This window comes from Orcinus orca, chromosome 20 (genome assembly GCF_937001465.1).
Source record: "Orcinus orca chromosome 20, mOrcOrc1.1, whole genome shotgun sequence".
NCBI classification, from domain to species: domain Eukaryota; kingdom Metazoa; phylum Chordata; class Mammalia; order Artiodactyla; family Delphinidae; genus Orcinus; species Orcinus orca.
Window position 1 is genome coordinate 46,382,137 of NC_064578.1, and position 20,661 is coordinate 46,402,797.

General features: G+C 58.0%; 2 protein-coding genes and 1 non-coding gene across 7 annotated transcripts; 2 read left to right on the plus strand and 1 right to left on the minus strand.

Annotated features, from left to right (window-relative positions):
• The first annotated feature begins 758 nt into the window (after positions 1-758).
• Positions 759-3,368, plus strand: ZFP36 (ZFP36 ring finger protein). Its single transcript, XM_004271303.4, has 2 exons — positions 759-916; positions 1,727-3,368. The coding sequence occupies exons 1-2, from the start codon at positions 893-895 to the stop codon at positions 2,678-2,680; spliced, it is 978 nt and encodes a 325-aa protein (XP_004271351.1). The 5' UTR covers positions 759-892; the 3' UTR covers positions 2,681-3,368.
• Positions 3,369-6,345: 2,977 nt separating this feature from the next.
• On the minus strand, positions 6,346-6,438 carry TRNAI-UAU (transfer RNA isoleucine (anticodon UAU)). The gene is given in 2 exon segments: positions 6,346-6,381; positions 6,401-6,438. It is a non-coding gene; the product is annotated as a tRNA-Ile (tRNA).
• A 191-nt stretch (positions 6,439-6,629) lies between these two features.
• PLEKHG2 (pleckstrin homology and RhoGEF domain containing G2) lies at positions 6,630-20,102 on the plus strand. Of its 5 annotated transcripts, none has more exons than XM_033430971.2 (19): positions 6,630-7,629; positions 8,280-8,418; positions 9,219-9,490; positions 9,569-9,669; positions 10,597-10,663; positions 10,783-10,829; positions 11,069-11,219; positions 11,542-11,679; positions 11,872-12,072; positions 12,517-12,609; positions 12,698-12,784; positions 13,372-13,405; positions 13,497-13,598; positions 13,696-13,743; positions 13,821-13,859; positions 14,026-14,042; positions 14,228-14,404; positions 14,514-15,438; positions 15,521-20,102. In XM_033430971.2, exons 2-19 carry the CDS (start codon positions 8,316-8,318, stop codon positions 17,089-17,091), a joined length of 4,173 nt encoding a protein of 1,390 aa, XP_033286862.1. In that variant the 5' UTR covers positions 6,630-7,629; positions 8,280-8,315; the 3' UTR covers positions 17,092-20,102. The 5 variants fall into 5 exon arrangements, with proteins under 5 accessions (XP_033286862.1, XP_033286863.1, XP_049558683.1 ...); XM_033430972.2 differs by having other exon boundaries at positions 8,295-8,418; positions 9,222-9,490; XM_033430969.2 differs by having other exon boundaries at positions 6,631-7,629; positions 8,295-8,418.
• The last annotated feature ends 559 nt before the right edge of the window (positions 20,103-20,661 follow it).

Here is a 20,661-nt window from a genome sequence, read left to right on the forward strand (position 1 = left end):
CTTTCCAGCCTCACCAGGTGTCCAGAACCACACCCACCCCCAACCCCCGTGAGTGGGGGCGGGGAGGGCGGTCCAGGTCTCCCGATCTGGGCTGTTTGAGAGCGAGACCGTGCCAGGCCGGCAGGTCTCAGAAGAGAATTCTCCACCAGGCCCGTGGGTCTCCTCTCTCCGTTTTGCTCCTGCGGATTTCTGTCTGTGGATGCTTGTTTCTCCCAGTTTTCTCCCTTTTTCTCTGTTTCTTTATGTGACTTTCCCTCCCTCCCGCTTCCCGCTCTGAATTTGTCTCTCTGGGACCGTCTATATCTTGTCTTTTCAATCTGTGCCTCCCCACCTCGCCTCCTCTCCTTACCCTGTCTCTCTGCACGTCTCCCTGTGTGCGCAACTCCCTCCCTCTGTGTGTGTGTGTCCCTGTGTTTTTCTCTTTGGTCTCTCCATTTCTGTCTCTTGCTCTCCGTGCGTCTCTCCCCGCCCCTGTCGGTCAGTCTCTCGATCGCACGCCCTCTCAGCCTCTGCCCTTGTCAATTCCCCCAGGAGCCCTGCCCCCACCTCCGTGCCAGTTCCCTTCTCCGCGCCTCAGTCTCCAGCCTTTGAAAACTGGGCCGACACCCCCCACCCCACGCACTCCCCGCGGTGTTGCGACCGCCCGCAGGCCCCCCTCAGGCGAGTCCCGGCCGGGAGCCGGGCGGATGGGGTCCGGTCCAGGGCTGGGCGGGCTGCGCCGGGGGCGCGCGTCCGGGAAGCGCCCCTCCTGGCCCCGCCCGCCCGGGCCAACTCCTCAAGGCCCCGCCCCCCTCTGGCTGGATAAAAGCGGCGGCTCTTCCACCCCACCGCAGCCTGACTTCAGCGCTCCCACTTTCGGCCTGTACCTCAGCCTTCGGCCGTCTGCGCCGCCATGGATCTCACCGCCATCTACGAGGTGAGCCCCCGCTGATCGGCACCCCGAGGTCCGCAATGCCTGACTCCCTTCTCAAACCAGGGCTCTCTAGCGCCACAAACTCCCGCCCGGGACCCCTGGCTCCTTTCTCAAACTGGAACTCCTTAGTGCTTCACACTTCGGCCCGGGGTCCCTGCCTCCCGTCTCAGACCAGTGTGATGCTCTGGAGGTGAAAATGGAGCCCGTGACATTCTGGTCTCGGTCCAAACACGGGTGGGGTGGCCCTCGGAGATGGAAAGCTGGAGAACTTTTCTCAGACGGGGGCTGTCTGCAGGCGGAAATGACCCCACACCTGGCTTACCCCTGGTAGTTGCTGAGGGTGCGGTTTTGCGCGGAGGCGTTTCTTGGGCTGGAGTCTCAGGGTGAGGGGGAGCCGACTTCTGTCTCTTCACTCCCTGACCCAGAAGACTCTGGCAACTCTAAAACCGAAGAGATCCGGACTCCTGGGTTAACTTTGCCCGCTCCTCCACTTGTGAAACTGGAGAACCTCAGATCCCTAGAGGCCCAGAGGCTGAAAATTGGAGGACAGCGGTGTGTCCTGACTTGAGCCCCTCTGATCCAGCCGGGGGAGCCGGGATTCCTGGGTCCCTCGGGATGAGTTTCAATCGCGAATAAACTCAGAACCTCCAAATCGGGATCCTTGCGATCCGGAACCCATGTTTGTTTTCTGCGGACGGGTGGGGCTCAGTCTGGGAGCCCACAAACCGGACTGGCAAGCTCTTAGGTGCCCTGCAGCTGGGGCGGGGCGTCACCCTGCATTTTCGGTGTCTTGACCGATCCCTGTTCCCACAGACCCTCCAGTTGCTGAGCCCTGACCTGCCTTCCGACCACGGAGAGACTGAGTCCAGCTCGGCCTGGGCCTCCTCGGGACTCTGGAGCCTCGGCTCACCCGACTCCAGCTCGTCTGGGGTGGCTGCCCGCCTGCCTGGCCGCTCCACCAGCCTGGTGGAGGGTCGCAGCTGCGGCTGGGTGCCCCCTCCCCCAGGCTTCGCGCCCCTGGCTCCCCGTCCAGGCCCTGAGCTGTCGCCCTCACCCACCTCGCCTACTGCGACCCCCACCACCTCCTCCCGCTACAAGACCGAGCTATGTCGGACCTTCTCAGAAAGCGGGCGCTGCCGCTATGGGGCCAAGTGCCAGTTTGCCCACGGCCTGGGTGAGCTGCGCCAGGCCAGTCGCCACCCCAAGTACAAGACGGAACTGTGCCACAAGTTCTACCTCCAGGGCCGCTGCCCCTACGGCTCGCGCTGCCACTTCATCCACAACCCCAGCGAGGACCTGGGTGCCTCCGGCCACCCCCACGTGCTGCGCCAGAGCATCAGCTTCTCAGGCCTGCCCTCAGGCCGCCGAACCTCGCCACCACCAGCAGGCCTAGCAGGCCTTTCCCTGTCCTCGTGTTCCTTCTCACCCTCCAGCTCCCCACCACCACCACCCGGGGACCTTCCACTTTCACCCTCTGCCTTCTCTGCTGCCCCAGGGACCCCGGTGGCCCGAAGGGACCCCACCCCAGCCTGTTGTCCTTCCTGCCGAAGGGCCACCCCCAGCAGCGTCTGGGGGCCCTTGGGTGGCTTGGCTCGGAGCCCCTCTGCGCACTCCCTGGGATCTGATCCTGACGAATATGCCAGCAGCGGCAGCAGCCTGGGGGGATCTGACTCGCCTGTCTTCGAGGCCGGGGTTTTTGGGCCACCCCAACCATCTGCAGCCCCCAGGAGACTCCCCATCTTCAATCGTATCTCCGTTTCGGAGTGACAAGTGACTGCCTAGTGCAGATTAGCTGGATCTTAAGGGGGGCCAGTTCTCTTATGCTGTGGGTTCCACAAGGGGTCCCAAGGCTGCGGGGGAACTGAGGGACTCTTAATCAAGTAGCTTCACCCCACCTTCCAAAGTGCATTAACTCACTCCCCTGACCCAACGCTGGGGCAGGTCCCCGGTGTGCAAGCTGTTCATGCTGTTGGGGGAAGGAGTGTTTTCTGGGGTCTTAAAAAAATGTAGCAAATTGGAGGTAGTGAGGCCTCTTTCACCTCTCCCCCGCCCAATGCTGTGAATAATAAGCCCCCGCTGCCCCTTCCAATTTTTTCTAGATCCTGAGGTTCCGGTGTCTGATGGTGACTGGATCCTCCCCTGAAGGGGAATCCTGGTGCTCAAATTTCCCTCCAAAAACAAGCAGCCAAAGCCGTTGCCAACCCCCTGCTCTCCCACCCACCCACCCACGCCTTTGGGCCTTTTATTTATGACGACTTTATTTATTCTAATAGATTTTATAGTATTTATATATATTGGGTCGTCTGCTTCCCTTGTATTTTTCTTCCTCTTTTTTGTAATATTGGAAACGATGGACTAATTATTGTTATAAGTATACTATAATATATGAAGTAATATATATTGTTAAAATTTTATTTTTTTTGGAATTTTTAAATAAAAGAAATCTGTGTGTAAACTGGAATCCTGGCTCTTCTGCGGTCTAGAGGTAGTGAGATGGGAGGGGAGGACGGTGTGGCCTTTTTTAGAAGCGGGATGGAATCAGCCGATAGCTCCTCCAAACCTCCCCGGAGCCGAGCTGCCAGCGGCGCTTACCTGGCAGGAAGTGACGTCACCTGGCCCGGCCATTCACCTGAGAGGGCGGGGCCAGGTGAGATCACCGGGTAGGAACCTGGAGAGCCAGTTCCCGGGGCGTGGGAGGCGCTCCCGTCCCGCCGGGATCCTTGACCCAGCTCTCGGCCGGGCGCGGGCGGGGACGGGATGTTTCCGTCCCCATGGGGCCGAGGGAGGAGGGCGGGGCGGAGTGGGGAGGACGGAATGTGCCGGGGCACGAGCCCAGGGCAAGCGAAGGAGGCCGGCGCGGCGGGTGGGGGAGGGGTCGTCCCGGAAGCCGGGGCGTCCTGGGGTCCCACCGCCCGGCCTTCCAGGATCGGAGAGTGTGGGGGACTCAGGCTTTCGGCATCTCGGCGGAGGCAGCTTGAAAGCCTTCAGGATTCTAGAATGTCAACACTGGGGAATCTCAGACTTGGTCTCGGCGACTTCTAGACCCTGGGTGTCCCAGACGTTTAGGAATCGCAGAACTGTAGCCTCTGGCTTTCCGGGCTCCTAGACCTTCGGAATTCCAGAATCTTGGCCTGTCGGGATTCGAGAAGTTCGGGATTGCGAGATCTCGACATTTCTGAGCCTTGGAAACTCGTGGTCTCGCGCCCCAGGCGGGGTGGGGGTCGCGGCCGCGCCGGGACGGGGCGGGGCCCCCGGGAGAGCAGCGTCCTCGGACCATACAAGGCAAGAGGCGGCGAGAACCACACTGGGGCGGAGGAGCCCAGCGCCAGGAAGCCGCCTCGCGTCAGTGCCTGCGCCCCGCCCCCTTCCGTCGCGGCCTCCTACCCCTCTTCCCCCCGCCCCTCACTTCCCTCTCCTCTCCCTACCTCACCCCTTCTCCTCCCTCTCAGTTCCTCCTGCCCAGACCCTCCTGCGCCGACCTTCCCCTCCCCTTCTTCCCCCACCCTCCCCAGCTCTTCCCCTCCCCCACCACTCCTCTCCCCTTCCCCTTTTTAATATCCTTACCTTCCAGCCGCCCATTCCCCGTCCTCTATCCCCTCCTCTCTTTCCTTCCAATTCCCCTCCTCCTCCCCCTTCTGGCCTCCTTTCCTTCTCTCTCCACCCATTCCTTCCCTGCCCACACTCTTCATCCCCTCTGTTCCACCTCCCTCCTCACCCCATTTCTCTTCACCCCATTCCCTCCGTCGAGTGTTCTCCTCTTCCCCTCCCCTCCTCATGCCTCCTTGACCTCTCAGCCCTCCTTGGCCCTCTCCCCTCGCCCACTGGCAGGCCCTGACCTTTGATCTCCTCTTCCACGAAGCACCCACGCCCCCGCGCCCCGTTTTGGGAAAGGGCTCAGGTCCCCATACTTGGAGAGGAGGTTTGGGAAAGAGAGAGAGAGAGAAACCCAGAAACCCAAAGACGTTGGAGAGGAAGAGCAAGCCACGCAGACATTCACAGGCACTGAAAGAACAAGAAGTAACACATCTCTGGTCCTTCCCTTTGCGAAAAACAGATTCTCTGCCCCTTGAAAACAAACGAACTAACAAATCCTCACTTGCAAAAATGGCACCTAACACCAGCTACCAGTGCCAAACACCTGAGAGTCATTCCTTTTGACTCTTTCCTCAACCCCCACACCCCAATTCAACGTCAGTCCCGTCTGATTCACCTTCTAAAGAGATATTACAATCCACCCTCCTGCCTCCTCCTCTGGCCCCCACCCTGGTTCTATCGGGCATCATCTCCCACCTGAACCATCATAGCAGCCCCTTCCTGGTCTCCTGGCCCAGGCCCCTACCCTCAGTCTCTTCCCCACTCCCCCACTAGGCAACCAGAGGGAAGCTGTCATGACACCTGAGTCAGATCACATAAAAGTCAAAGTCTTAAGTCCTCACCAGCCTACACAGCCTGGCTCTCATCTTTGATTACTCTTGCTCTAGTCACTCTGGCTTCCAAACAGTGCATTTGCCATACTTCAGCCACAGGGACTTTGCACTTCCTGTTCCCTCTGCCTGGAATACTCCCCCAGGTATCCCAACAGCTTACTCCCCTTCTTCAGGTCTCTGCTCAAATGTTTCTTCAGTGAGATGGTCCCTGACTACTATTATTGCAACCCCCATCCTCCCTACCTTTCTGTATTTTTTCCAAGATGTTTATCACCACCTAACACATCAAATGTACTTAGATCTTATGTTTATAGCAATCTTCCTCCCCCACTAGAATGTCAGATCCTCAGGGGCAGGGACTCTGACTTTGTCTTGTTCACTGCTGTATCACTCACACCTAAACCCTAAACCCAGGAACCAGTCACATAGTGGTCACAAGCTTCAGAATTTGTTGAAAAAAAAAAATAAATCGATTCAGAAATGGGGAGAGAAAGAGAGAAAACTCCAAGACACACACACACACAAAATAGTGACTGTGTGAAGTAATGATGTTAATTAAACATTGTGGTAATTATTTTACAATTTATACGTATCTAAAATTATTATTTTGTACATCTTGGACTAACACAATGTTATACGGCGATTACATTTCAATAAAACTGGGGGACGGTGGGGGGGCGGGAATCCAAGACAAAAAGATGGAGAAGGAGACAGTATCACATAGGCAGTTTGCTGAGGACCCACAGCCTGACACATCTCCTACTGATTTGCAGACTCAAATTACCAGGCATCTAAGAGGCAATACCACCCCCTGGTGACCAAGAGGAAAACGGCATCTCCCCACAACAGAAAACACTCCCTAACAGATCGTCACCAGAGTCCCAGGATTCCTCCCAGCTTAAAAATTCAGGAGACCGAAACGTTTATTCTTTTAAGTGATATAGATGTTCGGGTTGATTAATAAGATGCATAAATTGACAAAAACCGGTAAGAGAAAACTAAAAGTGCTCCAGGTGAGGATCGAACTCACAACCTCGGCATCGCTCCGCTCGCACTGTTATATAAGTACCGCGCGCTAACCGATTGCGCCACTGGAGCTCCGGCCGCACCCTTGCGCCGCGGGGTCTTTCAGTCATTCCTGGCCACGTGACCTTGATGGATTGCTCCGCCTCGTCTTTGCATATACAAATAGGAATCTATGGATTGGCCAATAGGAGAAAGTGCGTTACCAGTTCCGGATTCTCACGCCTGGAAGGCTCTTGCTGTAAAAGGGAAAAGTCCGCGAGGCTTTTGGAATGTGGGGGTGTAGCCTGCCTGGGACTCGCCTTCTCATGAATATTCAGAAACCAGAGAGGAGGGGTCTTAACCCTTCGTTGGCTGGCCGGCCGGAAGGCGGCCCCTCCCCCCTGCGGGCGGGAACAGGATATGAGCCCGGGCGGCTGGGGGGAGGGGAAGCCCCAGGCGACCGCCCCCCGCCCCACTGCTGGGACCGGGCTCTCCAGCCACAGATGTATGTGGCGCCGCCGCCGCCGCCAGAGCCGGCGCCACCCATCCCGGAGCCTGAGGGGTCCACAGTCGCAGACTCCAGCCTCCCGAAACTGCACCGCGTCCTGAGGGACCCCGAAGCCCAGGCCCCAGCGTCCAGGCTAGAGGACCCCAGATATCCAGGTGCCCAGCGCCCCCTCCTGGAGGAGCTAGGAGTCCGGGACATCAGCGCCGCGCGACCCTGGAGGCCGAGCTTCCTGCACCCGGTTTCCAAGAATTTAGGATCCCAGACCGGAGATTCCCTCCAGAGTTTCCCATAAAGCTGAGCCCAGGACTCCCCGGGTTTGAGGAACTTGGGATACGGACTCCTAGCGCCCCATCCAGCCCGTTTGGGGTTGAAGCGCCAACTACTTCAAGAGGACCCTGGAATTTGGGGCTCCCTGCGCTCCCTCCTGGAGTTGGTTTAATCCCTGCTCTTAGAGTTAGGGGAACTCAGGAATCCGGCCCCCCCACCCACGGCCCCATCTAGAAGACTCAGGAATTTGGGTTCCCAGCACCCCCATCTGAGACTCAAGAGTCGACGCCCCCAGCATCTTCCATTTAGAGGACCAAAGAAATTTGGACCACTGCACCCCATCCTCCGAGAGACCCCGGATTCTGGCTCACGGATCCTGAGAGCCCGAAGTTCAAACCCCTGACTTGCAGAGAGACCCAGGAGTCCCGGCTCTGCGCCTCCCCGGGGACCGTGCTAGGGTCGAATAGGAACTGGGCTGCCTCGGTTCGGGGCTGGAGACTCCCCGGGAGGTGAGGGGGGAGGCGAGGGGCCCCGACGGGTTGGGGGAGGGGGCGGCGCCGCTGCCGCTGAACAATGAGGGGGCGTGCCGGCGGGGGGCAAGCGGAGGAGCTGGCGGGAGTTGGGGGCTAGAGGGGTGTGGGGAGGCGCTGCAGGGGAGCTGCGGCGGTGGGAACAGTGAGTGGATCACGGAGGGACTGGGTGGAAGGGGTCGAGAACTCAGGGCCAGCGCCCCAACTCGCAGCTCTCCGCGGGGGAGGGAGCCGTCTGCAGGACCCTGGCATCCGGTCCCCCAGCCTCCTCCGCCCTCCCCTGGGACCCCGCGGCCTCCCGCCCACGGCTTTTTCCCAGCCCTGCCCCTCGCCCTCGGCTCCAACCGGAGCCCAAACGTTCCCAGGATCCCTGAGCCTCCGGCCCCAGACACAGCGGACTCACAGCTTGGACGACTCTTTCGCTCGCTTTACTCTTTTGTCTCACCCTTTCCATCTTTTTCTCAGTGTTATCTCTCCTTGCTCCCCTCTTTCTATCACTTTGCCTCTGTCTCCCCCAGTAGTTACTCCCAGGGCCCCCTCCCAGGATTTAGACCACACTGTTCATTCTCAGACTCCAGCCTCTGAGCGTGGGGGGCAGGGAGGCCTATGGGGTCCTGATATCCAGGAAGGGGGTCTTTCTGCAGAAGCCGCTGAGCCACTCAGCCATGCCCGAAGGAGCCCGTGGACTGGGCCTGTCCAAACCCAGCCCTAGCCTCGGCCGCAGAGGTGAAGTGTGTGACTGTGCGGCTGTGTGTGAGACTCGGACAGGTGAGCCTGTGAGGGAGGGGTGGAGCCTGCTGGGCATTCATTCTTTCATGAAAGACACTGCAACGCTCTGGGGCTGACCCAGTGCTGGCAACACAGGCTGACCAAGACAGCCCCAGCCCTGCGTGCACAGAGCTTCAGGTCTGGTCCGGGAGATGGACCCATCCCCATACCATGATAGTCCAGAGGGGAAGCCCAGCATAGAATGGTCAGGGCTGGGATGAGGAAAGCCCCGGGGACTGTGGGAACTTAATCTGGGAGGTCCAGGGAGGCTTCCTGGAGGAGGGGACATCTAAACTGAGAATTGAAAGATGAGGAGGAATGAGTTGAGCGAGGCAAGGAAGAGTGTTCTGCACAGAGGGAACAGTATGTGCAGGGGCACAGAGGTGAGAAGAGGCTGCTTATTTGAGTAACTGAAAGAAGCTGAGTGTGACTGGAGTCCAGAGGGTAAGAAGTGGTGTGTCGGGACGAGAGCAGACTGGAAAGGTCTCTAATGGCCACCTTGCACAGGCCCCTGTGGATCTGAGGAATCTGGACTTTACCCTGAGGGCAGGAATGGGGTTATACTCATGGGAGTGACAGAGTCAGGCCAATTAATAAAGTTCTCCCAGGATGACACATGGAGGTGGATTTAAGGAATGGAGACCAGCAGTCCAGAGAGGACCCTGAAGGGAGAGGACAGGGCACAGTGAGGGGAGCAGGGAGCCCATGGGAGAGCTGTTGAGCAGGGGTGGGTGAGCGTGGGGGCTAAGCACACTTACTCAGTTGGGGAGACCCCCTGATCGCCTCTTCCACACCCCCAGCAGCCCCTGCAACCCCTGCCATGGCCTCCCCCCGAGGTTCTGGGAGCTCCACATCCCTGAGCACAGTGGGCTCAGAGGGGGACCCGGCTCCGGGGCCCACCCCAGCCTGCTTGGCCTCCAGGCCAGAGCCCCTTCCGGGGCCCCCCATCCGCCTGCATCTGTCGCCCGTGGGGACCCCAGCTTCGGCGAAACCCTCGAGGCTGGAGCGTGTGGCCCGTGAGATCGTGGAGACGGAGCGGGCCTATGTCCGGGACCTCCGCAGCATCGTGGAGGTGAGGCGGGTAGGCATCCAAGTGCAGTGGGGACCCAGGCCAGCCCCTCCACCCCTGTAACCCCAGTCATTCCCACAGGACTACTTGGGCCCTCTGCTGGACGGCGGGGTTCTGGGGCTGAGCGCGGAGCAGGTGGGCACGCTGTTTGCCAACATTGAGGACATCTACGAGTTCAGCAGGTCAGGGATGGGTGGGATGGGCAGCAGCGCTGGCTCGGGGGGTCGGGGAGGCAGGCTGTGTTCTAACCCCAACCTTGGCACCCCACAGTGCCCTGTCCAGTCTGGAACACGGGGCGTCGTGACGTTGGGCAGGGGTCATGATGGGGAGTGAGGATCCAGAGTGGTGGAGGAGTGAGGTGGATGGGAGCCTGAGGGCCCAGCTGAGGTCCAGATATCGGGATGGGTCCAGGCAGCGAGATGGGGCTATCGCTGTGTCAGGTCTGGGATCGTGATGAATCCAAGGCTTGTGTGGGGCCTGAGGACCATGACAGTGTGAGCATTTGTGTGACCAGCTCATCCTGGGAAACCCCTCAGTCCCAGACAAACCAGAATGGTTGGCCACTCAGTCCAAGGGGCATGACACCGAGTGTCTTGATGACACCTAATTACACTTATTATTATCATTATTATTATGATTTTTTGGCCGCACTGCTTGGCTTGTGGGATCTTAGCTCCCCAACCAGGGATTGAACCCAGACCTGGCAGCGAAAGCGCGGAGTCCTAACCACTGGACCACCAGGGAATTCCCTAATTACACTTAAAGTTACTGCAGGAGGTTCGTGAGTCACGACAAGGTCTCGGGGTCACAGTGGGATCTTAAGATCATCACAGCTCTGAGCGTCCTGACACCCCTCTCCCTGGGTTGTGCCATGAGACGCCCCAGGCTCATGCCAGCTGTGACAAGATCTGGGGCCGAGGAATGTAATAGTAACCAAGGACAAAGTCTGAGCAGGTTGCAGTCCCCCATGTCGCGATCAGAGGACCCTTCATATGGACATGACATCCCTTGAGAGATCTTGGCAGCCACCAGGGCCCCAGTCTCCTGGAGTCCTCCCATGGGGGGCTGGGGGGCAGGGCACCCCCTCACCCTCCCTCTCGCCTCCACAGCGAGCTCCTGGAGGACCTGGAGGGCAGCAGCAGTGCCGGGGGCATCGCCGAGTGCTTCGTGCAGAGGGTGAGGCGAGGGCCTGGGCTGGGGCCTGGGTAAGGGGGGAGCAGGCCTGGGCTAGGCGTTGCGGGGGGGTCATGGGGAGTCGGGAACTGAGGTCTCCCTGACTCCCTTGCTGCCCACAGAGCGAGGATTTTGACATCTACACGTTGTACTGCATGAACTACCCGAGGTGAGGGCCAAGGAGCCCCTGCAGGGCCCCAGGCTGTGCCCACGAGCTGATGTGCCAGCCAAGCTCCCTCCACCCGGACCCATCCAGCTCCTGCCATACCGTGACAGCGTCCACCCTCTCCCTAACCCACCCCGACCCGGGTGGGCCCCTGAGAGTTCCAAAACCCTGGCCACTCCCTGACCCCTCCCAGCCTTGCCCACTGTAGTTGCAAGTCTCCCTGACCTGTGCTGTGCCCCCAGCTCCCTGGCCCTGCTCCGGGAGCTGTCAGTGTCTCCGCCAGCAGCCCTGTGGCTGCAGGAGCGCCAGGCCCAGCTCCACCACTCACTGCCCCTGCAGAGCTTCCTGCTGAAGCCTGTTCAGCGCATCCTCAAGTACCATCTGCTGCTGCAGGTCAGCTGTGGCCCCTGGGGGGCTGCTTGGGGAGGGGCGAGGTCCTGTCCATTGGCCACCTGGTGGAACATCTGGAGAGTGGACCGTGGACGAGTTGGGCAAGGCCTGGGGAGGCATCCCGTCCCTAGAAACTGGGCCGGTGCTTGGGGCAGGGTCTATGCTGGCAGTGGGGGCTGGCGCCAGCTGATTTCACTTCGTGTCTTTGCCTGTTTGTCTCTCTCCGCCTCTGCCCCTGCCTTTATTTCTCTCTCTCTCTTATCCTTGTCATTCTTTCTTCCTCTGTTCCTCTTCCACTCCCTGGGTGCCTGTGGCTGCCCTCCAGGAGCTAGGCAAGCACTGGGTGGAGGGCCCAGACGCCGGGGGCCGCGAGTTGGTGGAGGAGGCTATCGTGTCCATGACAGCGGTCGCCTGGTACATCAATGACATGAAACGCAAGCAGGAGCACGCTGCGCGCCTCCAGGTGACCCCTGGGAGAGGGCTGGGACCGGCGGCATGGGGGGCAGCGGGCGTGAGGGCCTTAGTGGGGTTCGGTCCGTGCGTTGGAGGGCGGGCTGGGACAGCGCAGTCTGGTTGCTAACCCCCCTGTGTTGGTATGCGTACACCGCCCACCGGTGTGTTCCTGTGCCCGCTGCACCCGGCGTGGTCCCGGCAGGAGGTGCAGCGGCGGCTGGGTGGCTGGACCGGTCCGGAGCTCAGTGCTTTTGGCGAGCTGGTGCTGGAGGGCGCATTCCGAGGTGGTGGAGGGGGCGGCCCCCGACTTCGAGGGGGTGAACGGCTGCTCTTTCTGTTCTCACGGATGCTGCTCGTGGCCAAGCGCCGGGGACCAGAATACACATACAAGGGCCACATCTTCGTGAGTTCAGGGATGGGGCAGGGCCAGAATGTTACCTGCCAGGTATGTTCTATACACGCATACCTGTAGACCTAAAGGCTGGGGGCAGGATCCGCAAGGAGGGACAACCCAGCTTAAAAGGGCCATGTTTTCTTGAGTCCGAGGAGGGGGGGGCAGGGTTTAATAAGGAGGGGTGAGGCCAGTGGGATGCACGGGTGGTGCGGGCCTGGAGGGGGAGGACCTGGATTTGCCCACCAGACAAGCATCTTCATGGGCAGGCACGTCTTCTTGATCCAGATGAGGCGGGGAGGGCTGGTGAGGGAGAGCTGAGCCCAGCCTGGTGGGGAGGGTCGACAGGGGGAAAGGGGACATCTTTCTAGGGGGTAGGGACCCAGATACACACGAGGGGCACATGGATGAGTCTGAGGCCTCTGAACTTGCCTCCCCTCTCTGCCCCTCATCCAGTGTTGCAACCTGAGTGTGACTGAGAGCCCTCGAGACCCTCTAGGGTTCAAGGTGTCTGATCTGACCATTCCCAAGCACAGACACCTGCTCCAGGTGAGCAGAGGGTGGGGCTGGGCAGGCAGGGATCCCCCAGTCCCTAGACCTCACCCCGGCTCCCCATTCCACCCCACCCCACCCCCAGGCCAAGAACCAAGAAGAGAAGAGGCTGTGGATTCACTGTCTCCAGCGCCTCTTCTTTGAGAATCACCCCGCCTCCATCCCTGCCAAGGTACAGCTCCTGCCACCGCGGGGGGTCCTCAGGGTGCTGGAGACTCCCCTCCCCCAGTAACACCGAAAAACCCTGACTGCAGGGGGTGCCGTCTTAGAACATGGTAGTTAAATTGCAGTGTTACGTTGCCGGGGTTTCAATCCCAGCTCCATCACATCCCTGCTTTGTGACTTTAGGCAAGTAATTTAACCTCTCTGGCTTCAGTTTCCTCACCTGGAGGAATGATAGCATCAACCTCATAGGGTTGCGGTGAGGATTAGTCATTATCAGTCATGTAAGTCACCTGACATGTAGTAGCAGCCTTTTTTTTTTTTTTTTGCGGTACGCGGGCCTCTCACTGTCGTGGCCTCTCGCGTTGCGGAGCACAGGCTCCGGACGCGCAGGCTCAGCGGCCATGGCTCACGGGCCCAGCCGCTCCGCGGCATGTGGGATCTTCCCGCACCAGGGCACGAACCCGTGTCCCCTGCATCGGCAGGCGGACTCTCAACCACTGCGCCACCAGGGAAACCCAGCAGCACCCTTTAATAGGACCGTGACTGGGGCGCTCAGGGACCAGCCCCCTCATCCCTCATCCTTGTCTCTTTCAGGCAAAACAAGTTCTCCTTGAAAACAGCCTGCACTGTGAGTTGGGGCCCTGTGTTGGGAGGAAGTGGCAGTAGAGGAATCACTTCTAAGAAAAAGTAAAGTGTTAGCTCCAAATCTCTCCCTGCAGGTGCTCCTAAAAGTAAGTCTATCCCAGAGCCCCTGACACCTCCACTTGGGTCTCCCCGACCTCGAGATGCTAGAAGTTTCACCCCTGGACGAAGGAACACAGGTAAAAGAGATGGAACCCTGAGTTCCCTCTCCCTCCACTCCTCCCCCAGAAGCCTGGAGCTGGGCTCCTAACAAGGTTCTGATCCGCTCTCCCATAGCTCCATCTCCAGGACCCGCCACTACCCGCCGTGGCCGCAGACAGTCTGGTGAGTACCCTTCACCTAAAAGTGAACTAGGCATCAGGTGGGACCTGGCCCCTGACATCACTGTGTCCTCCCTCCAGAGCCCCTGAAGGACCCTTACGTCATGTTTCCACAGAACGGTGAGGGACCACCCACCCCGGCCTGCTCCGTCCCTGTCTGTCTGTCTGTTCCCGGGGATGCCCAGAGTTCGTGAGGGAGGGGTGATAGGGGCAGCTCATCAATGACAAGGAATAACACTTGTTCTTACATCTCACTCTTTTCTCTTTCTCATCTCTTCATCCCCAGCTAAGCCTAGACTCAAGGTGAGAAACATCCTGGGACAGGGTTTGTTTTGGGTCCTGGACTCCTGGGTCTGAGGCAGGAGGGAGCTTGGGTTCCAAAGTGCTGGGTCTGACGAAGAAGGGAGCTGGGGACTGGATTCCTCTGTCTCAGGGAGGAGGGGGATGGGGCCCTGGACTCCTGCCCTCCTTCCTTTCCTTCCTCACAGCACACTGGCAGTGAGGGGGAGCTCTACCCGCCCTTAGAGCCTCTGCCACCAGTTCCAGCTTCTGAACCCCCTGAGGACCTGGAGGACACTGGGCCCCCCACGCTGGACCCCTCTGGGACCTCAATCACTGAAGAAATCCTGGAGCTGCTAAACCAAAGAGGCCTCCGGGATCCAGGGGTGAGCCGGGCATCCCCTCACGGTGTCCTTGGGGCTCTGGGCCTGGGCAGGCACAGCCTGGGGGTCAGGGGGGCCAACCCACCCTGATAACGTTTGGCTTCTTCCTCAGTGCCCACTACAGCCACCCCCCCATGACATTCCCAAGTTCCCCGGAGATTCCCAGGTGCCAGGCGACAGTGACACCCTCGCATTCCAAGCCCTGCCCAGCCGGGACTCTTCAGAAGAGGAGGAGGAAGAAGAGCTGGATACGGATGAACGGGGCCCTTCCCCACTCCACGTCCTAGAGGGGCTCGAAAGTTCCAGTGGGGCTGAAATTCCTGACATTCCCAGCCTTTCCAAAAGTCCTGATGTACCCAACCTCCCTGAAATTCCCAGCCTTTCTGAAATTCCCCAAATGCCCCGCCTTCCCAGTCTCTCTGATATTTCCAGTGTTTTTGAAATGCCCTGCCTTCCAGCCATACCCAGTGTCCCCGACATTCCTAGTCTCTCCAACGCTCCCACCCTCCCCTGTGACTCCTGGCTCCAGGGACCTCTGCAGGAGCCGGATGAGGCTCTAGCCACCAGGAGAGAGCTCTTCCCTGGAAGCAGTTCTGGAAAACTGGGAGAGCCCTCCTCAGAAAGCAGGGCAGGCCAAGAGGAGGGTGAAGGAGTATCATACCCAGCTTTCCAGCCCCGGGATGTCACCCAAGGTCAGGAATTCCCAGATGAGCTGGAGTTCCGCCCTTGCTCAGAAATCCGGAGCGCCTGGCGGGCACTGGAGCAGGGGCAGCCGGCCCGGCCAGGTTTCCCAGAGCCGCTGCTGATCCTGGAGGATTCAGATCTAAGTGGAGGCAGCGGAAGCGGGAAGGCAGGAGCCCCAACTTCGGAGAGGTCAGCGTCCCGAGTGCGAGAGTTGGCCCGGCTTTACAGCGAGCGGATCCAGCAGATGCAGCGGGCTGAGACCCGGGCATCAGCCAACGCCCCCCGCCGCCGGCCACGGGCTCTGGCCCAGCCGCAGCTGTTGCCCTGCCTGCCCCGTGAGCAGGCTGAGCCAGGTGAGGTCCAGGTATGTGGTTGGCAGACGCAGCCCATGTGGGGGCATCCATCCTAACTCTCTCCACCTTGCTTTGCATACAGGGCCCCTGCCTGCCTTTGGACATGTGCTCGTATGTGAGCTGGCCTTCTCGCTGACCTGCACCCAGGAATCTGTCCCCCTAAGCCCTGCTGCCCAGGTTCAAGCTGCCACAGCTGTGACTAAGCAGCGAGGCTGCCTGGACGGCCAGCGTCTAAATGTTTCAAGTTTGCCTGAGCAACACCATCTGGGCATTCAGGTTCCAGCTGCTACCCCTCTGCCTGAGCAAGGAGGCCTCTGGAATATCCAGATTCCAGCCACCACACCTTTGCCCAAGCAGGAAGACCCCCCCAACGGCCAGATGCCAGCTATTACAACTTTGCCGGATCAAGAAGGCCACCCGGAAATCCAAGTTCCAGCTGCCACTCCTTTGGCCGAGCATAGAGGCCATGTGGATATACCGGTTCCATCTACCACCTCTTTTCCTGAGCAAGGATGCCACGTGGACATCCAAGTTCCAATCACCCCAGCTTTGTCTAAGCGGGGAAGTTGCTCTGATGTCATGGCTTTAGCCGCCACTCCTACGCCCAAGCGAGAAGGCCACCTGGACAGCCAGAGCTCAACCAACACCCCGTTAACTAAGCAAGGAGATTCTAGGGCTGTTCAGTCCCCAGCCACTGCCTGTGGCCAAGCCGTCGATCCTTTGCTTATACACAGAAGCAGCCTAGACCCTCAGATCCCAGCTGACACCCCAGTGCCCTTGCAACACGACCTCCCTGACATTCAGGTTCCGGGTACCTCACCTTTGCCTGCACATGGAGGCCACCTAGACCATCAGACCCCAGCCAACACTCTGCCGTCCTTGCCCCAGGACCTCCCACACTTTCAGGTTCCAGCTGCCGTACCTTCCCCGCAGCCACAAGGCCTCACGGACACCCAGGTCCAAGCCCTCCCACCTTTGCCCCAGCAGGGAGGCCTCCCGGACATCCAGGGTCCAGCTGCTGCACCTCTGCTTGAGGAGCAAAGCCTCACAGACCTCCAGGGTCAGAAACTGACACCTTTGTTGGAGCAGAAGAGCCTCACCAACGACCATGTTCCAGCTGCCCCACCTTTGCCTGAGCAAGGGGGCCCTCGGGACATTCAGGGCCTGTTACCCACCCGAGTCCAGACCACGGTGGTTTTGTCTAAACAAGGAGGCCACGCGGTCTCTCACGTTGCCAGGTCAGAGTCGTCAGACTTGAGCCCACCCCACAGTCCCCCACTCACAACCCGGCAGCTCCTGGGCTCCAACGCAGCTGCCCTGTCAAGATACCTGGCAGCCTCATACATCAGCCAGAGCCTGGCGCGGCGGCAAGGGCCTGGAGGAGAGGCTCCCCCGGCCTCCCGGGGCCCTTGGCCCTCCTCCGCCCCCACGTCACGGGCACCTTCACCGCCACCCCAGCCTCAACCCCCAGCGCCCCCAGCCAGGAGGCTCAGCTATGCCACCACGGTCAACATCCACGTCGGGGGTGGCGGGCGGCTACAGCCAGCCAAGGCCCAGGTCAGGTTGAACCACCCTGCTCTCTTGGCAACCCCCCAGGAATCAGTGGGCCTTCGCAGAGCCCAGGGGGCTCCCGACGCCCCTTTCCACATGTGAGCCAGGATGTCGCGCTTCTTGAAAAGCAGAGACTTCAGCCAGATGCCACAGACCCTCAGAATTCACCCGGAAGTCCAGACGCTGAACACAGGTCTAAAAATTGCCACAGCTTTCCAACACCTGGCGTCTTTGGCACATGGGCCTTATTACTTAACCTGGATTAACCCAACAGGGATGGGGAAGGGGATGTCATTAATATTTTGTTAATATTATGAAATTATGTATCTTTCCCATTCTGGGGGCCGTGGGGGATGACAGAAGACGACAATGAATGGGAAGGTCTGATACAGCACAAATCAGTCGTTCTGAAAATTTGGGGAATCTCAAACTCCTTTGAGAATTACTGAAGACTGGACCCATTACAGTTTGGTGTGTGATTCTAGAGGGTTTATGAACTGCTTGATGCCTATCTAGGAAGGCCAAGTTAAGAAGCTTTCTCCCAAGCAGATCCCTCAAAATTCATTCCCTTAGCAGTTTATCCAGTTGATGTGTCCCACCATCATCTATTCCTCTCATCTACTTAGCCAATTCTATCCACCCAGCTATCTCTCCGTCATCTCCCTCTGTCCATCCGTCTTCCAATCCATCATCCCACCCATATGTCTTGCTTTATTCAACTTTCTCTACCCTATTCATCCATCATCCTACCCCACCCCCCATCTAGCACCCGTTCCTCCGTCAATCCACTCATCTATTATCCCACCTGTCCATCTTCTCCAACCAACTCTCTCCATTCATCCATTTGTCCCTCCATATTCCCATCTATGTCCATTCATTCGTACATCTCATCACTCAACCATCTCCTAATCCATCGAGCCAACCGTCCATTTAACCATCTCTGCCACCATCCATCCAACCATTTTAATCTCTTTACATCCATCCCTCCTTAATTGGATTCTTCTGGGTCTTGGTACTACAAAATTTCGGAGACAAGTTCCCCGCTAATGCCAAAATGGATCAGGTTTGGGGTTCTGGCAGAAGGGTCCCACATCTGCCTTATTTCTCTTGGCAACCACTCTCCACCCTCCTAGGTATTCCAGTTCTTGTACCCACCCATCGAATTCTTCTATCAGATCTCTTTACTCCCTCTCTCTAGTTGGGGACCTCTACAGTGCCTCAATATGCCCCCACACCCCAAAGTAATTCAGGTCTTAGGGACAAAGGCTTTTATATTAAGATCGTTCTGTCCTCCTCCCAGCAGTGGTATGCCCAGTGAGAAGCACAATTTAAGCAGTTTCTTTGGTCATATTAGCTGCTTTTATTGAACACTTAACCGCTTTAGTGCATCATCTGTTTAGTCTTCCCTGGAATTCTCTGAGACACCGCAGCATCATGGCTGAGTTGAAGTCCCAGCTTTTCTAGTACTTGGTGTGCTAACTTCCCTCCGAGCCTCGGTTTCCTCATCTGCACAATGAGGACAGCAATACCTGCCTCGCAGGATCATCGGAAAGTTTCAGTGAGCGTATCCTTACTTCCCAAATGTATTTAAGCCTGACTCACCGAGGCAGTGTTCAAATCAGATGCCCCAGGATCTAGTCCCAACCCATGGAATGAGAACCTCCACGGCAGGAGCCTAAGAGTCTGGTTTTAACAATCAATTAACGGCAACAACAAAAAATGCTGTTATTGAGTACTAACTGCGTACCACAGGCATTAGTCACTTTATTTGAACTCGTTCACTCTGAGTCCTCACAACATCCCTAAAAGGCAAGTGAGGATGATTCTTACCCCCCACTTTAGAGATGAGGAAACTGAGGCACAGAGAGGATAAGGGACTTGCCCAAACAAGTGGGAAGGAGCAGAGCTGGGACTCATCCACACTGCCAAGCCCGTCGGCACTTTTACTTGAGTGTGTCAGGCGCTGTTCTTGTCACTGGGGGCACAACAGGGAATAATTCCTTGCCCACAAGGGGCTTGCAGCCTGGTGCTCCAAAGGCCCTAGGTAATTGGTCATTAGCTGGGTAAACTGAGTAAGTCCTGGCTCAGTAAGCGTCAGCTGCTGGCTTCTATTCAGTTATTGAGTGGTTACCATGCCATACACCAGAGCCTAGGCTGAGTCGGCTTCTTGGCCTGGACCTGCTCCGCTGCAGCCTCCCGACAAAGGTCAGGGCTGAGGCTGGCCCTCCCCTCTTCCGCCCCCGGCTGCACATTCCCAGCTGAAAGAAAGTTCCCAGCCTGGCCTGGGCTCCCAGCGGTGCCGGAATTCCTGGTATTTGAGGAGGCAGCAGGGAGGAAGGAGGCCATCTACTCCAAGGCTTGGAGTGAGGAAGGAGAGGCAAGCCCCCTCAGCCACTCCAGATGCATCCCAGCTGTGCCTCTGGGAGGGGGCTAAGAGTCTCAGTAAGGGGGTCTCCGGACCCCGTGCGAAAACCCTGGGCACTAGGCCTGCCTCAGGCCCTCCTACTCCCTGCCCCTGAATTCCATTCCTCCTGCCTGCCCGACTCCTACCTCTGCTTCATAACCCCAGCTCCAACGCCTCCTCAGGAATACCTTTCTTGCTGGTCTACTACAGCCTGCCTTTTGTAAACTGTCTTTAGAGCTGCAATTAAGACAGGCTTGAAAAGGGAAAGGGCAGCTGTCCACTGCCTTCTTTGGGACACTGCTGCCCTCCTTGGGATGTTTAGGTTAATGCCAGCCAAACCCAGTTAACCCGAGTTAACTCCAGCTCCAGTGCAAAACTTGGTAAGTTATTTAGCCACTAGGCTAACTTTCTCACCAGCTAACACGAAGACACCTGCCTGTCGCCAACCTCACAGGGATGTTGTAAACACTTAGCCTGGCAACCAGATGGAGCTCAATCAACCCCATTCTCCATCTGTAAGAAGCACTTTGTATGTTTTCTCTGTACACCAGTGCTGTCCCACAGAATTTTCCTGTGACAATGTTCTCATCAGTGCAGCCCAGCTTGGCGGCCACATGTGGCTACGGTTTTGGTAGGGCAGACATACAAAAAGGGCAACTAGTCAGTAAATCCCAAGGTCCTTCTTTTATAAAGAAAATTTGTGAAACTCTCCTTGATTAAGTGTGTAATGATGTTCTTGCCAGTACTCAGCAGGGGGAGTAGTGAGGAAGCCCACTTGGGGGCAGATCGCTTAAGTATCCAGGTTGGCTGCAAAGGCTGGTATGGAAGCACAGATGCCCTTCCCACCCCAATGATGTTCACTAGCTTCCTTTAAAAATGGGGAAAGAAACTGAAGGCAACTTAATTCACAAACAGTACTTCCCAATACGTATACCAGGGCCATCCCACAGAACTTTCTTCCATGATGGAAATGCTCTATCATCTCTGCAGCCCAGTGGTAGCAACTGAGAGCCCACCTAAGTCAGCTATTATCATCCCATGGCAGACACAATAGATGAACAAGTCCTCAGACCTATATGTTCCCAGGCCCATAAGGACAGTCACCACACTGAGCATAACTGGGACCTGCTTTAAGGAGGCCATGGGGGTGTGGCAGACTTTCTCAGGAGTTATTGTTGACATCCTGAAGGATGTGGCCAATCAGGGGGAAATCATGCACCCATCCACAATGGGGTGGTTACAGCCCCCTGCCCCAATCTCAATCCTAT

Bases quoted from the DNA above. Each gene is read 5' to 3' on its own strand.
- ZFP36 (XM_004271303.4), top strand. From the start codon at position 893: ATGGATCTCACCGCCATCTACGAG. The intron at 917-1,726 runs GTGAGCCCCCGC...CTGTTCCCACAG, and splicing joins ATCTCACCGCCATCTACGAG to ACCCTCCAGTTGCTGAGCCC.
- PLEKHG2 (XM_033430971.2), top strand. From the start codon at position 8,316: ATGCCCGAAGGAGCCCGTGGACTGGGCCTGTCCAAACCCAGCCCTAGC. The intron at 11,220-11,541 runs GTCAGCTGTGGC...GCTGCCCTCCAG, and splicing joins AGTACCATCTGCTGCTGCAG to GAGCTAGGCAAGCACTGGGT. The intron at 13,744-13,820 runs GTGAGTACCCTT...TCCTCCCTCCAG, and splicing joins CCGTGGCCGCAGACAGTCTG to AGCCCCTGAAGGACCCTTAC.